Consider the following 17832-nt stretch of genomic DNA (forward strand, 5'->3'; position numbering starts at 1 on the left):
TGAGCTGTGTAAGGAGCTGTTAAATGACATGTTATTTGTTTTGCACAGGCATGAGTTCATGTTTTTTTTTGTTATAGTTGTTCTTTTTACCTTAGATTAAAAAAAAATACTGAATTCAACTGTGTTTATCTGTAATGATAGGTTTGTATACTGAAATATCAAGACAATTTTTAGTTTGTCTTTACCTTGTTATTCTTACAATAATATTTATCCTGGATTCACTCCGTAGCACATATTCTTTTTTCATAATGATTTTTTTTTTCCTTTCACAACATTTAAATAACGTGTCTCCTGACATCAAAATGTATATCCTTCCTTACCAAGCTTAACTGTTGTGCCACACACTGGCAGGCCTATTCATATTTTTCATATATTTTTCTTTACTTTCACTATTGTATTGGCCATTATTTTTGATAAGACTAACATTTAGAGTAAATTGAAACAGAAGCCTGAACTTCATCTAAACTGCCATGTATCCTCCACTATTTGTGGAGGCCAAATCATTGTTTTAACATTTCAGGAAGAGGTTGTGGGGTCAAAATTAAAAAAAAGTTATCTTGTCAGCATTTGGCAGGAGTTCAGAGCCAACAAAGCCTTGCCAGAAAGAAATTTAATTATTGTTCTTGTTTTTAATGATATCAGTGCAATTAGTTTCCATGGGTCAAAAGTTACATAGTGATTTCTAAAATCTTAAATGTTGCATTACAAGCTAATTTTAAGGCTCACATACAGTATAATTAGACCACTCTACTGCTTGTGATATGCCTAAAGATAATGAGAGACATTCTCCTCATTAATTTTCACAAGTGCTAATATTATAAACTTTCTTAAAGTGACTTTGATTCATTTTGTTGTGTTTGTTTTTTACAGTTAACAAATTAATGGACTTAAGATAAGCGAGAAAATGTTTACAGCTAAAGCAGTTGGAATATGGCGGAACATATTCTGTTGACAAGATGTTTTTAAATGAGTTTACTGACTCTTGGTTACGTACAAGTGACCTTGACCCATAAAATCTACACAATAGTTTGTTGCTAACTGTGAGGTACATTAGAATCTGCCACTGATTACACTGAAACCTTGCTGGGATTAATAATGTTCCTAAAAATAATTTAGGGCTCCCAAATGGCTCAAGTTGTTCTCAAGGAATTGTTCTGAGCACGTGTTGGGCTCTGTGATCCAGATACTACAGGTCTGAGCTTTGGTCATATCACTAGTTGGTTGAGAACATGATTCCCCAAAATCTGGCTAGAGCTGTTAACGAAACTCCCGTGACTTTGGAAAGTGTGAAAGAGATGAATAGTTCGATGGTTGAATGGGAGGGTTGTCAAGGGCCTGTCGATACTTCCGTATTATTCCTTTGATGGTACTGTACACGGATTGATGTTTTGGGTACTATAATTTAATGTAAGGAAAAGCACTGTTTCTAAATTTTCGAAGTAAAATCTTCAAGGCATTTAGCTTAAAGTAAAATTTGCAGCTTTCTAAATAGGTACAAATGTAAGTCACTCTGGATAAAATGTATTCATGAATCCTGTGAGAAGGTTAATACAGGAATCTTGATGTGAAATGGCTTGTACAAGAAAAAATAGAAGCCCTGTGATTTAATGGCAGGTCACTAATAACGCTAAATGTACAGTAAGTGAATAAGTTAGTTAAAGGAAATATGTACTAACCTAGTGTAGGTTTGTTACAAGCTTTCCAGCTGAGCACAGTGGCAGAAGAAGGTCTGGCAGCCGAATTCCACATTCCATAGAAAGTGACAGTTCAAAGGAAATCCTTGAAGAAAAGTATATTTCCATTGGTGAAGCAATTTATATAAATGATAAAACCAAGTAACATTGTTTTGTTTGTGTATTCAGAAGGCATAAGTCTGTTCTTCTCATGGCATCTTTAGGCTGTGCATTATTTAAGATTTACAAAGCATATCTGATCAACTCCTCACTGTTTTCCAAGGACATCTGAGGCCTCATGACTGAAAATACAAAATCTCTCTTTTCCTGCTCCTTTAGGTGAAATTTGCGCTTTTAAAATTCATGGGCAGGATGCACCTTTTGAAGCCGTGGTGCTGAATAAGACATCTGGTGAGGGTCTTCTCCGAGCGAAGAGTCCAATTGACTGTGAACTTCAAAAGGAGTACACATTCATCATTCAGGCGTACGACTGCGGAGCCGGGCCTAGCGGAACAAACTGGAAGAAGTCACACAAGTGAGTGACAGCGGCGTGTATTTACTCTGAGCAGCTGTTCAGGTTGAGGGGTTTTTGTACATTACATACCTATTAAAAGTAAATGAAAACAAAATACCGTAGCACTGAAAAGCACTCATCTTTCTTCAATAGAGCAGGATTAAATTGATTTTGCGATTGGAAATCAAAACCTGTCAAGTCCTGCAGCAAAGTGTGACAAATCTGTCACCAGTCCTGTCCCCCCTTTTAAGTGAATTTGCAGTTTGAATTGAGTTTTTTATGTTTTGGTACATTTTGTCATGACAGGCCACTCTGAAATACAGAAAGAACAATCAAGACTTAGTGAATCATAGTAAATGTGAGTTATTATTTCATAAAACAAACATAGACTAGGAACAGTTCATTTGAACTCATGCCACAGTATAGCTCTTTCTGTTCTTGTGCATTTGTTCTGTGGACAATTAATGTATTAATTTATTCTGAAGGAGAAAGATGTGAATTACTGTTCTTATTTATTCAGAAAGCCAATATCAATATCTTGCTTGTCAGTGTATTGTGTGGTAAGCCTTTATTTGGCTGAAAATGTGCACAGTGCTTGACCTACTTCACTCATGTCCTTAAGGCAGGGGACAGTCACTGTGCTCAAGTGTTACATTTACTTCATTGGAGCTACTAACTTCAGGGACAAGTTTTCAAATACAAATCCGTGCTTACAGCATAGCCCAAATTACTCTTGACATACAGTATAGGCCCCAAGTATAAAAGCAGTCAAGGAAATTGCCTTTCGGAGATCTGATGGTACAGGATCAACACTGACATAGGGTAAAAACTGACTTCACTCTTCAGAACACCCAGATTTTTACACCATAAAGGGACTTCTCTTTACTGATACCCAGTGAGTGAGCATCAACCTGTATACACACCAAGTTTATTTAGTCAGTTCAACCCAGATGTCTTTCTGCAAAGGCAACAAATGGTATATTTGTCAAAGTTCAGTATAAGAGATTTTTGTCAAAAGCATTTATAAAGGTGGCAGATGCCACCTTGACTGGCAGTTTGCCTCTACATCTTTCCGAAAAATAAAGATTGTATTGCTCTCCTATATCTTACTCTAAATACACTAATTTGTACTAATGAGATTTAATGTCATGTTGTATATTTAGGGAAATGTTAAAAAGACATCCTCAAGAGCAAGGTAAATACAAATTAAGGCACAGTATTTCAGTGCTCTTCTACTATAAATGGCTGGTAATGAAGTGCAGAAAATGACATTTCAATGAATCCAAAGATTCAGTGTTTTTAAAAGACAAGCATTTTGAACGTTTTTAATAAAGATACTCATCAAGTAGTCGACGATAATCACCACAGTGGCAACCCAAGGCCACCTGACCTGTATTTCACCTGTAACGAATGCACATAACAGAAAACCACTGCCACTGTGAAAAAGCTATTATTGTTATTATATGTCATTTTCTGAGGACTGAGGGAGGGAACTATTGTGAAGAAAATAAAACCTTTACTTTAAAGGTAAAGAGTCTGTCTGCCTTTAGACTTTTGTTCTATGTAAAATTGACTTTGAATGAAGCATTTATTATTTATTTACTGGTTAGTCTAGGTAATTTTCTCAGTATGAAGCACACATTCTAAATCCTAATGAACAATTCAATGTACATAATGGAAATGTATTGTTTTGCTCTCTATTTACCTCATAGGAGAAAAAAAAAACGATAAGGGAGCCCATTGAGTTGTGTTTAAAAATTCAAAGTAGACTTTTAGAGGGAAAAAAATCCTAATCATAAAGAAAACACGATATGTGAGTATTAAAAACTGAACACAGGAAAATATTAAATGTTCATAGATATATACTGTAGATAAAGCAATCTAATTGCATAAACTGGAGAAGAGCTTTTTTAAACATGGTCTACACAGGCAGAGCCATTCTATGCACAGAACCGCCTTAGGAGCAACAGTGCAACTGCTTTCTAATGGTCAATGCCCATTAATTAGTGTTATTGATTCTACCTCAGGAGATGATATTCCCATTTTCTCAAGATGTGTGCGTCTTAACAATCTTATGACTCAAGCTGGGGCTTTCTCTGAGTGGAGGGTCCAGTCACTGAAACCCAGCACGTAGCATATGTCACTTTCTGAATCTCTGAGAGGGGTTGAGATGGAGCTGGGAAGGGAAACTGCAAAGCTGTGTGTTGTAATATGAAGAGACAAGCATTTTTGAATGATTTACAGGCTCCCTGTTGCAAAGAGGGTGCCACCGTCTGTCAGTATTTGCAGAACCTTATTTACAGCTGAATGATCTCGCCGAATAGTCTCATCATGATGAGAGAGATGAGATTGTAAATGAGGGCTGCCGATTCATGCATCTAGAGGGAATATGTCTGAGTAAGCGAAGGCTAACAGGACATTCGAAAAAAGACATTTCTGTGCATAACTCATCTGCAGTATCACACGCTTAACCTGAGCAAAATGCAAACCTAGTTCACTATTAAAAAATGCTCAAAACTACACCACCTCATTCACACTATTTGAAAACCATCAGGTTTTTTTCATGCAGGTCTTGTCAGATTTCTATTGCCTTTTTGCCTTTCAATAAAATCATAAGCAGCACACTCTCAATGTTATACCCCAACAAAAGCTGCTGTTAACACAATACCCCCCTGAAACTGTATGCTTGTTCCCTTTGGCTCCTAGGGCTGTGGTGCACATCCAAGTGAACGACGTGAATGAGTTTGCCCCCACCTTCCGGGAGCCAATGTACAAGGCCACTGTGACTGAGGGCAAAATATATGACAGCATTCTGCAGGTGGAGGCAGCAGATGAGGACTGCTCCCCTCAGTACAGTCAGATCTGCAACTATGAGATTGTCACCCCAGACATCCCCTTTGCTATCGACCGCAATGGTAAGGTGCTGCTCTTGTTTGTTTTCATTTTATTTTCTGTGTCCCTTTTAAATTTAATAAATATCATTGATTTTTTTTAAAATGAAAGTCTGAAGCACAGTGCTCTAGTCCCCATGGTCTCTGAGCCTGTAGCATTCGATTGTGCCTTGTGTGTTTTATTCCGTGCACTGCGGTCTGCCATTGTGACCTTTGTTCTTTAGTAGAGAAGGGAATACATAGTCTTTGCTTGCTTCCTAAATAAGGCCTTTCTGTGTCATCAGAACTTTTTTTGTTCCAGCAAAATGAAATTTGACAGATTTTTCTGCCTATTCCTTTGCGCACCCTTGTTTTCTCTCATTTACTCAGGCATAACTGAGGCCTGTTGGCGTGGGTTTAGGCCTGCTTGCTTTAAAGTGCACCAGGGAGACATTAATTTCTTCAAATACTCTTTTGCTAAGCAGCGCCAAATGAATGCAGGAGTCGTGTTGTTGCCCGGGGTTCCCTAAATATTTAGGCAAACTAGTCCTTTCTGCGCCCCACTAAGCAAATTTCATAGCATTAAATAGAAATCGGCGTCTCATATCAGGCAGTTTAGCATGGAGATTAAATTTGCAGACTGGCCAAAGAACGAAGCTGCTGTGGGGTGACCACAGGGGAGGTGTGAATTCTATGTCAAGTAAATCCTTTCAGCTTATGCTTCTCTTGCTTCTTTATCATCCATGCTTGCTCGAGCATTTCCAGGCGGCACATGCAATTTCAGCAGCATGTTGATCTCACAGCTATCTGCTGGCACAGATGTTATCCATTCTAAAAGAAATATTAAATTTGAATTCACCCACTGATTAGGTGTTTGACAAGTAAGGATGCTGGTTTCGGAAAATCAAAGACTGCCAGACAACAGCACATCAAGCCTGAACCATGCTGCTAAGTAGTACATAAACATTTCAGAAGCTCTGACACACCTCGTCTGCAAGTTAAAAGGAGAGAGGAAAATCATCCTTATTTCTCTTTAGCCTCAGTCTGATTTGAACCCATCTTCTTGTGAGGCTCATGCAATTCGGGGGAAAAGGCAATTTCAGTCTTTTCACAGTTGTCATCTGTAGCACAATACTGTATCCTGTGACAAAGATTTAAATTCTAAATTAAAAAAGGAAAGTGTGTTGGAAATCGTAGGAAAAGCTTCAGTATGTCCAGCATTTACACTCAGAAACGAAGGTGATAAGGAATAAAATCTGAACCGCAGCTTTAAATTTGTTTGAAATTGTAAAAACAAATACTAGAAATTAATAATCTCATGGTCATCCTATTTTGCACATACTCGTACGAACTGTTCAAATTGATAAAGATCTTTGCTTTAGCTGATATTATTGTATCTATAATTCTTATCTCATTTTTGTCCTTTGGGGATATGTGGTGACTCGCACTCTGTAGAAAATTATTTGTTACATTCCAGGTTACCCATTCGGTGTACAGCACTATTGAATATATTTTATCATAGAATCACGTGTTTAAAAAACTTGTAAATCTATGTATAACTACTCATGTTAGTGTAAGGGTAATGTATTCTCTCAGAAAAAATTGTAATTCTTCCTTTATGGGAAATCAGGCTTCTGGTGCTACTATTTGAACAGTTTTGTGTAGACTGGGTCTGCGGTGTGCCTGTGAGAAGGAGATAGAATCCCAGCAAGAGATGAGCTGCACACACCAGAATGGACCTTTGGCATGGATTATTCAAAGGCAAAAGAGGCTTATTCTGTCCTTGAGCACGTTACAGTGGTATAATCTGCTCCAAAACGCAGCACCTAGGAATTCTCCCACAATTCTCCCACAATGTGGTTCCAGACTTTAATGTAAAAATAGTTCAGTTCTACACTATCTGGGGCACAAGACTGGAAATGTGCCTCTGAGATCGACACTGAATAGCACATGTTATCGAAACATAACTTGGCAATAATGCGCATGCGCTGATCTTTAAAATACTTGTCTGGACATATTCGGGAATTCTTTTTTTTTATTTGATCCTATTAGCAATGGATGTTCTTTGTTGCTTTGAGGTTACTTTATATATCTTTGTCTACCTCTTCTTCTTGCTTTAAGTAAAAGCTTCAAACTTTGTCATTTCACTCAAAATGTCAAAAAAAACATACTGTAGGTTTAGATCTTTGTCTTTGCTTTGAGTGCCCTTTATATGAGGTAAAAATAGGATGAGCCTGCCCTAAAGTATTGTTACATAAATCACACTGGGGAGAAAAAACAAAAACAAGAGAAGACTCCTTTTATCTGGTCTGGGGAGTAACCTTGAATCACACAGAAGTCATTTTCAGCCTTTTTTTTAATCTAACGGCTATTTTTCTGTGTGTTTTGTATACACGTGTATAAATTAATCCACACGGCATTTAATTTGTTTTAGGTAACATCCGCAACACGGAGAAGCTCAGCTACGATAAAGAGCAGCAGTACAACATCATGGTGACAGCCTATGACTGTGGCCAGAAGGGAGCAGCAGACAGTGTTCTGGTGCGCATTGATGTCAAGCCTGTGTGCAAACCCGGTTGGCAAGGTAGGTAGGCTGGTGACTCTGTCTGAACAAATTACTTAATCATAGAAGTGGTGTTCTTGTGGAGAGGTTAAATGGCCCTGATTGGAGTAATTCGGCACTTCATCCCAAGCAGTTGTTTCATTTATTCGTCCTGATTGCCTCCGCTGGAGGGAAGATCTAAAGAACTGCACCTCCAACTGCGACCTGATGGCTATTTTTTTCAAGGAACACCTTTAAAATTCCTGCGTTTGTGTTACATTCGTGGTTTATCGGTATTTATTAGGTCAGAATTTTCTGAAACACACTTAATGTCTGTCTACATGCTGTCTCCAACTGTCAAACTGGTTTGCTGAACTGCGAGGAGGGAAGCTATTTTAATGCACTCTTTAATTTGAATTAAAAAATACCAGCTGATTCAAATTTGAAACATTGCTAATAGCTGGAGATATAGATGTAATCTTTTTAAACATTGTTTAATGCTGATAGTATTAAAAGCTGCTTTTAAGGCTACTCAAACCTGTTCCACCTTTACAATATCAGCTCTGGCCTCCTCACCTGTTTAAAAGGGCAGACAGAAGTGCCTCAGTAAATCTAAACAAAACAAACCCAAGGTCTTTGTCCGAAGATTCATGGTACTTCATTTCCCTCTCTAATCCACTTCCGTAGTACATGACTAATGTTTATTGAACCTTTTCCTGGAGGGATTTATGTTTCTTGTATTGTGTCATGCAAAAGAAGGGAAAAATAGTCCTCTCATGTGTACACAGTAGCATTCATATCATTCCAGCTGCAGAAAATTAATCTCCTCTTAAAAACCAGTTTGCACTTTGCAAATGAGGATTTAGACATTTCATTACCAAGAGAGTTCCAAGGACATCACAGAAATGTCAAAGAAGGGGCTTATCCTGACAGAGAAGGGCAATATCCTTTAAATGCTGAGAGACAGGCTTAAATGTCATCAGAAAAGATTAAGAGTAGATCTTAGAATGTCCAATCTTGGTACAAAGTGGAATTTTGCCTCAAATTGTGCTTGTCCTGTGTATTCTGGAGACAATTAGCTGATCTTATAGAAGTAGCATTTAACCTGAATAAATACCTTTTTATAATGATGTGAAATTACAGTTAGAACATTGGTCCATGACTTTTCACCTGTCCTGCTTCTTCCAATTACTTAACTTTTACTTCTACCATTTCTACCAAGAAAACACTACAGTACAGTATGTCTGGTGCATCTTCCTCAAACTTCTCCATCCCACAGCACTGTTGTATACTACGGAAGCTCATTAGCACCACAGAGAAAAAAAAAATCTCATTTACATGAGATGGTATTGCATTTATATGAGAAACTTATCTTGTTTATGCAAGAAAATTATTGCATTGAAATGAGAAAATTATTGTGTTTAATCTCAATAGTTAATTTGTGAACAGTGCTGCCCACTATATTAATACTGTATATTGCATTGTACTGCATATGCAATAATATTGTCCCGTGCAAAGTAGCGTTAACTTTAACATCACTAGAATATCATCACACTCCTCTTTTTGGGGAAAAAAATAATCTAAAGGAGCACATGTTCAGTCTTTTGTATATAGTGCGTGAAATCCAGCACCGTGTCAGTAAATATTCCCAGGTTAAACACTTTGTTTTCACTGTTTCTGTGACAAGTGGAAATGACATGGCTTTCCAAGCGTATGTTCTTCTTGATGTGACAATACATAGGTTTTTTGCCTACTCTTTAAACATTGGTCAGAGTAAATTCACGATGCCTTGTTAGTGAGACGTACTGTATACCAACTGTTATTGTTTGTAAGATTTTTATTTTGTTCAATTATTTTTGTCCCAAAAAGAGGATTGTGACGCTATTCTGCTGTTGTTAAAGTCAATGCTATTTTTGCATGTACAGTACAGTATAATGCAACATGCGGTATTATATATATATATAATTTTTATTCACAAATTATCTGTTGTGTTTAAATGCAATAATTTTCTTGTATCAACGCAATCATTTTCTCATATAGATGAGATACTTTTCTCATATAAAAGCAATACTATTTCAAACCCGTTCCACCTTTACAATGTTAGATCTGGCCTCCTCACCTCTTTAAAAGGGCAGACAGAAGTGACTCAATAAGTGACTCAGAAGTATATCTTGTATAAACAAGATATTTTTTCTCCATGCCGCTAATAAGCTTACATAGCATACTGTAACGATAAAATGATTGCAGCACACCACCCTCCTCCCAGCAACACATACATTATATCAAGCAAGTTAATAATCTAAAAAAATATTTGAATGTTTAAACTTACTGCCTCAAAGTGCATTATCCTAGTCAGACCAATGACAGTAAAATACATAGCTCTTGCTCTGATGCTCTCTGTTATCAAACTTGAAAACACACAGTTCTCCCATATACAGTCGGAGAGCATGGCCTTTGTTTCCTGTATACAAACAACACTTTGTTCATTTTTTTTCATATATGACTTTCCTCAATCCTGTAACTCATCCATTTATATCTGAGGGTAACGGAAATATCAGTTGAGAAATGATGTTCAGGTGCTGTGATTCCCTGATTCCGAGTGCTGTGATTGTCTGTCCTGCTCATGAGGGACCTCTGTGCGGTAATCACAGGCAAATTGATTTAATTAAAAAAAATACATTCAGGTTTTATGAAGTTGTATGGGCTTTGTGATTACTATTAATCTTGTTCCAGTTTCAGTTTCAGAACTGCCCTCATTCAGGTGTGTTAGCTGAAATATCACCAAATTGACTGAAGCAGAAGAAAAGAACTCTTACATGCTATTATTCCCAACTATGTCTGCCCTAAATCAGTTTGTCAGCTATTAAGAGGTGTTTAGTAAAAGTAAAGCAGTACATTCTTAATTAACAATGTGGAGAGGGAGACTGAATAAAGTTCTGCGTGATGATGTTATTGGAAATACTATTAACTAAGGTATTTTTGAAACCCAAGATTCAGTACAGAAAAAATTAAAAAACAAGAAGGCAGATCAGTTACTGTACACGCACTGATTCACACCTGTAACTAGGACCAGCTTAATGAACTTTCAGTGGTATTCTGTTGTTAGGGAACAAGATGTAAAGTCCCACAGCATGGTATTAAAGCTCTGGAGTGGTCTTTCTCAGACTCCACTTAGATAATGTTCAGGAAACCAGAGGAAAATATAGATTACATTAAGTCAGATGCACAAAAACATGGAAACAAAAAAATAAGATAATTAAAGCTGCAACATAAACTGAAATCTAAACAGTTCTTTCATTTCAGTTCCTTAGGCAGAATGTTTCTTTTTGCACCCTAACACTGTTGCTGTACTTGTCCTTTTATATAAATATAATATAAATCTCTGGAGCGCCACTGAAACTCATAGTTGTTCTCTTCATTTTTAACGACTGCACCTGAGTGACAGTTCACTGAAAACCTCCATGTTTAGGAAATTGTTCTTTACATCTTATGTCAATCATGCTTGACAGCTACAGTGTATTTCATTGAAAGTTGTTTTCTCTTCTCTTGCATATTTTTTTCTTCACATTTCATTTACTATTTTAACATCAGCAAGGCTGAGAATAAAAATAAGGAACTACATTATGCTTCACTCTGTACAATCAAGTATCAACTCAATTCCTGATGTGGAGAACAAATAAAAAAAATAAATTGAAATAAATAAATTTGGAGAAATAAAATTTATTTACATGGTTCCAAATAGGAAACGCTACTGCTGTTATTAGGTATGGAAAACAAATTATATGCTGCCACTTTCTGTTGCATTTTCCCTCAGTATGGCCTGTATGGTTTTTATATTATACAGTATGTACTGTAGAATATGTACCCCCAAAACATTTAGCTATTTGTTTATGTTAGGTCTTGGAAAACCCTACTTTAAAGCAATATTTACTATTCCTTACTGACCTGTAACGATCTGAACATTTTCTTATCTGAATCTTCAAAGTTGAATTCAGTCTGGCCACTTTTATCTGTGATTATGTTATTTCTGTAAAAAATTGATTTTATTTGTCTGGCCCTTTAACGTGTAGGCATATTTGTTTTCCTTTGTTCTGGTGCAGTACTAAACAGTCTTCATATTTCAGACACATCATGCTTTTCATTCAGATTCTTTGTCCTGATACAACTGTTCTGTAATCATCAGTTCCAGGCTGACTGCTGCTCTCGTTGATTTGTTTTCTTTGTTCTTTTTCGAGACGTTTCCTGATTAAATTGTTGCTGTTACGTCCAAAAGATGGAAAAGGGAAAAAAAAACTTTTTGCCACTGGTTTGTATGAAATTATGCTTAGCTGATTGGATCACGTTTGGAACATGCACACCTGCCATCTGTTATCTGGAAGTTTTTTGTGAGGATGAAGGGGGTGGTGAAAATAAATAGGATGAGATTAGGAGGACATTTTTTTTTTAAAATGGCTAAATTCACTGAATTCTGTTTTCCAAGGCTGTAATTTTCTCAGTGTGATTGGTCTTGTTCTAAACCTGAAGAGGGGTGCTTATGAGTCTAATTATTAATTTAGGCAGATTATACTCCAATATTCACACTTGTCTTTTAGTCTTATTAAAATCAGTGGTAGATGTAATGCAGTATATGAAATACTGAAGGGTGATATACTGTACATCCCCTGTTGTCAAGCTATCAAACACCAGGGAGCTTTAATATTGCAATTGAATCTGAAAGAAATCTCAGGTCTCCTGCAGTTTGTTCAGATAGAGATGTCTGTCTCAAAGTGTTCGAGTTTTGGCCTGGAATGAAGATTTTAGTTGTGTAGAATTAACCGGAACACTATCCCATTCACTCTTGGACTTCACTTTGTCTGGGTGGGAGAGACAAGAAAAAAGGTGATTGACCAGGTCTTACCTCTTCACTTGAAGGCTCTGAGGAGGATTGTACTTTGGCTGGGTTTGGCTGATGTTTTGAATGCAGAAGCAGGGTCTAGCTGATTAATGTAACAGTTTCTGCAGAGCATCTGATTAATAGATTGGAGTGGAGAACACTTGAAATTTTCATCCTCCTCATTTCTTGCAAATCCACTGTGAAAAAAACGACGAAATTAGCCTTTAATAAAAGCCTTGTTAATGAAAGTTTAGAAGTGCCCTTGTATTTTAAATGTGGTTTTTTTTTTGCTCAACCTGTTCTCTTCTCGGTTGAAACTGCCATTTAGTTTTGCTCTAAATCCTTACAGAGGATTTCCACCAGTATTTCAATTTCAGAAGGATTTATGTTTATTTTCTGAATTTTAAAATGTTTTTATATGAATGCAGCTTTTCCTAGACTTGTGCTCCATTCTATAATTGAGCATATTACTATTTCCATATGACTCAAAATGCTTGCAACTGAGACTGTTCAAACATGGAAATTGACTTCTTTTGTCAAAGAGATTTAAGGACTTTTAAAGCCTTTCCCTTATTATTTGTTATACTAAAATGTTGAAATCTTTTTTGAATGTTTCAGGTGTTTCTGTCAACAAAAAATAGAATTTTTTAACTCAGTAGAAATGGCAACACTGTTGGTAGTTATGTAAACAGATATACATGGCCAGACAGAGATTTCAAGAGGATTTATAATGCATAGTCCGAATGCACAGATCATCATGCTTGCATGTGCTTTAAGCAGCTATATCTCGTTAGTCACAATCATCACAGTTTACTGGGGACAAAGATTTCCTACAAATACTGATTATTTTAAACCGGTTATCTCTGAGCTGTTGGCAAAAAGAGACTGGAAAGTATCTGCTGACAGAGGAAAGTGCCAGAATTTCAAAATATTCCTGAAGCTAAAATTCTCTTTAAAAATTAAAGTTGTGGAAGGCCTAGTATTCTGCTGCTGTAAAATATGTTTATATTGCAGAGTATTTGAAAGCGCCTTGGTTACCACACTCTAAAGAGGACAGAACGTAAGAATTCCCACAGGAAAGCTATAACAAAGCTTGTCCATTATTATTAATTATTAGCCTTATTATTCACTTGTGGGAAAAATCTAACCATTTCAACATTCTGTAAGCATCAGAAAATAAGCTTCTCAGCCCTCAAGTAAGTGTTTATTGAAAAGCTCTTAGTTTTAAGAGTAAGTTTTTGGATTTCCTCGGGTATAATTATGAAATTAGTGGAACTAAAACAAATCATTAATATGTAGGCATATTTCGCTTTGGAAATGAGATTCTAATGGGCTTAAACTGAGAAAACAATTGTTTTCCAGGGTTATGCACTTTCTCTCTGGATTTTACATTGTTTGTAAAAAATATTTGATTTCCATTCCAAAACTATAACATGTTTGTATTATGACCAAAGGAAAAAAACAAACAAACTGTATGCTATTTTTTTAGCATTACAGTACATTCACAAAATTAAAACAAGATCTTAACTGAATAATGGAAAAAGAAGTAGTTCGGAAATTGGAGAAAATTATTTATAAAAGCAACAATAGACTGTTAAACCAGAATAGTTTGCTGTACCGGACTCTAAACCTTAATTAATTTCACATGTATTGTTGACATTACCAAATATTCTGTGCAAAAAGAATAAAGTACAAAGCAGACTTAACCCTAGACTTTGAAGTCAATAAAGTGTATAGAAGCTCTTCCAATATTAGTCAAATATTTCCATTATTATTCAATATTATTATGAATTTGAAACAGGTATGTTGGTGGGTGGGGGGTACAGTAAAAAGTACTGCCTAATGCAGTTCCCTCAGAGACACCCAATTACCTTGCACATGAAAGCAATCACAGCAGCATCGCACAACTCTGGCAGATGTAGCACGTGACTCTGGTTTCTGATTTCTCATAACAGCATATGGTGATGAGTCCGATTAAAAGCTTTATTATTATACAGCCACAGCATCTGACAGCACAATGCATTGTGGATTAATGAGCTTTAACATAGCATTTATGTTTCTGGAGAAATATTTATTTTGTTGCCACGAAGTACAATGTCGTTGCTAGCTAAGTTAAGCTTTATATGATCTCATGTAGCCAGAAGGAAGCAGATATATTTGGTGTTTTTTTTAATATGTCATTGAACGAAACTTTAAAAATGAGCTTCTATGTGGTTTTCATATCAATGTTTTATAATCAATGTTGACATATCTTGACAAAAGGGAACGCTCCTTTTTTGATTACCAAGTGAAGGACTTCTTTGCTTCTTTATATCTTTGGAAAAATAATATTTTTTGCTATTATGTTTCCTTTCAGGCTGGAATAAACGGATTGAATATGAACCAGGGACAGGCAGCAAGCAGCTGTTTCCCAAAATGCATCTGGAAACTTGTGATGGCCCTGTTTCTTCTGTAAGAACAACTGTAGAGCTACAGACAAACCACATTGGAAAAGGATGTGACAGGGAGACCTACTCAGAGAAGTCTTTACAAAAGCTTTGTGGTATGTTGTGTAGGAAAATACAGTTATTCAATTAAAGTAGTGGAAAGTAAAACCTTTATTTTTATTTTCTATTTGGACAAAAATACGTTTATTTGTCAAATGAGGTGAAGTGTTTTCTGAGTGTGCTATAAAGTCTATATTTGGAGACTATTGTAGAAATACAGCAACAGATTGCAAAATACCTGCAGTGTGTAACCAGCCAAATTCCAAGAAATTGTCACATTTCACATTAGGTCAAATCATTGAACAGTGGGAAAGTGGAGGCAGTAAGACATATCAAGGGCACTCAGGATTCCCATATCCACAGGGAACAGAATGATGGTCAGGTTTAAAAAGATACCAGAAGATAACTCTTGCAGTTAGAAGTGGTTGTCCAAAGGCCACAGAATGAAAGGTTTTTCACTTCAGGAGGACTGCTAAGAGCAACCTACATCAATCAGCTGCTCAAATGGCAATACAGGCTCAAGAATCTATCAGAGCAGTCATGCAATATCTCCATAGCATAGGCTATGATTGATTTGTTTCAAGAAGTAAAGTAATAATAAAGGATATTGCGCAAAGGAAACAATGAGCACAGTAGAGAGCACACAAGCAATTAAAAAGGTCCAATTTTAATACAGTAGGGAAACCTGTAACTTGCAAAAAAGTCTGGGAATTTAAAGAAAAATAAGGAAAAGTACATTTCTTACAGTGCCTTAGTTACTTATGATGTGAACCCCCACATGTAAACACTTGAAAAGTATTTTGGATATGGCATAAGGTGTGAACTTTTTTCAACCCATGATTTTACTTTCCTTGGGAGGTACTAATTCCCATCCCCATCACAATCACCATCATGTCTATAAAGAAAATCTTGGTTTGTACGGGTGGGAAGTTTTGAATGTCAGTGAAACAAAATTGCAGGGTGTGGGAGTTTTCCCTTGAACATATCTGTGCCACAATGAAAATAATAAAACAGTGTCAGGATGCTAGTGCCTTGCTAGAACCTATAGACATTCAAATAATGATTGATACAGCTACAGCTACTAGTTTCAGTATTTCTGTGTTTCTTGAGAAAACTATTGTTCAATCATAATTTAAATTATAGGTGTCTATTTACTTATGGACAAACACAGAACTGGTTGTGCCAAATCATCAGTACTACAAAAAGCTTAAGGAATGGCCCTTAAGATGGCTTGATAACCTAATCTAAATGCATTCGGGTCCTTTCTAACTTGTTTTGTATGCATGGTTTACTGCTAATCAGCCTTTCAAAGCTCTACCGTCATTATCTAATAGAATATAAAAATAAATTGTGATTGCTTTTTAAAACGAAATCAATTTTGAGTAATGTTGAAAGACACTACAAAACGGAATACATTACACTTACTGGAGACAGCTTTCTTATTTCATTGTTTTTCACATCCATTAAGAGAACTAATTTAAAATATTCCAACTATGTCGATAACTTTTTTTCTCTATAAAGAAAAAAAAGTTCATAGAAACAAAACTTCACAATAGTGGGTGAATAATAGCCCAACTAGACTCATTGTCCTAAAAGATAGATTCATTCTTATTAAGCTTAAGGGCTTTTAATAGAATATTGCTGCTCTTCACAATACCCCTAATATGCTAAGAACTGAGGCTCATTAAGGATTCTTAAATGAACTTCTAACCTACAGTAAGTAGTAAAAATCAAATATTTGTTATTTTAACCTATGTTATTATAAAATTAATGTAAAATCTGAATACTTAGTGTTATTTTAATTAGTACACATACAGTATGTAATGCTGTATGTGTACTCATGAAAAGTACACTAACAATGCTTATAGTTAAACAGAATGCAGGTGTGTTCATTATTAAATATTGACTTTTTTCTCTGTTTTTAGTACTCTAAATAAAACTAGATACAGGAGAGACACTGAAAAGATACTGAAAGACACTAAAAAGCTTTAATTTGCCTTTCACAGTGCAAAATTTATCATACTTTTTTCAAGAAATGTTTCATTTACAGGATAAAAAAAGAAAAAAAAGTGTTTGAAAGATTAACCATAAACTGGTCTCCCTTAAAGCACAAACATTTAAGTAAAAAGGGAGAGGAATACTTCTTCAGAGAACTATGTGTAAATTTTACTTTGTAAAAAGGCACTCACCTTGGAATTGAACTGTATCAATTAATCTACAATTCATAGTATTTTAAAGCATAGAAGGATAGATACCAAAGTATCTACTGTATGAGATGTTAAAGATCTTTTTTTCTCCTCCTCATTCCTTCTTGTTTGTTTTGTTGGGTGCGGGGTGTTTCAGGGGCCTCATCTGGAAGCACAGACCTGCTTCCTGCCCCAGGTGCGGCTACGAACTGGACAGCAACTCTACTGACAGACAGCGGACGGGACAGCGACCTGATATTTAAGTTTGATGGCCGGCAAGCCGCAAAGATTCCTGACAGAGTGGTGCCGAAGAATCTGACCGACCAATTCACCATCGCCACGTGGATGAAACATGGACCCAGCCCTGGTCTTCGAGCAGAAAAAGAGACCCTCCTGTGCAATTCAGACAAAACTGGTAAAAAGCATTTCATTGTGCTACTTATTTCTCCATGACGCATCTTTTTTTAATTTAAGTGGGGCTGTAAATTATTTTTCTGGAACTTCTTTGCCATTTTGTATTTGACACACTGTGAGCTCGACTGTACCTTGCAGAAGAGTTAGCATGACTGGAAGTGTGGTGCTCCAGGCAATGACGTAACTTCAAGCTCTCTGAGCCCAGCGTGTTGCAGGGGTTGCTGTTGGCAAGCTGAGGACTGACGGGGAGATTCAGATCAATCTGTCATGGACG

General features: G+C 36.3%; 1 protein-coding gene across 1 annotated transcript in view; it reads left to right on the plus strand.

Annotated features, from left to right (window-relative positions):
• The window catches only part of LOC148836914 (calsyntenin-2-like), a 242991-nt gene that overhangs the window by 171253 nt on the left and 53906 nt on the right, over positions 1-17832 (plus strand). The window contains exons 3-7 of the mRNA XM_088913431.1: positions 2013-2208; positions 4894-5102; positions 7492-7641; positions 14829-15014; positions 17302-17559. Coding sequence (XP_088769557.1) covers positions 2013-2208; positions 4894-5102; positions 7492-7641; positions 14829-15014; positions 17302-17559 — 999 coding nt within the window. The remainder of the gene's footprint in view (positions 1-2012; positions 2209-4893; positions 5103-7491; positions 7642-14828; positions 15015-17301; positions 17560-17832) is intronic.

The sequence above is a fragment of the Atractosteus spatula genome, chromosome 4, assembly GCF_055471065.1.
Source record: "Atractosteus spatula isolate fAtrSpa1 chromosome 4, fAtrSpa1.hap1, whole genome shotgun sequence".
NCBI lineage: Eukaryota > Metazoa > Chordata > Actinopteri > Semionotiformes > Lepisosteidae > Atractosteus > Atractosteus spatula.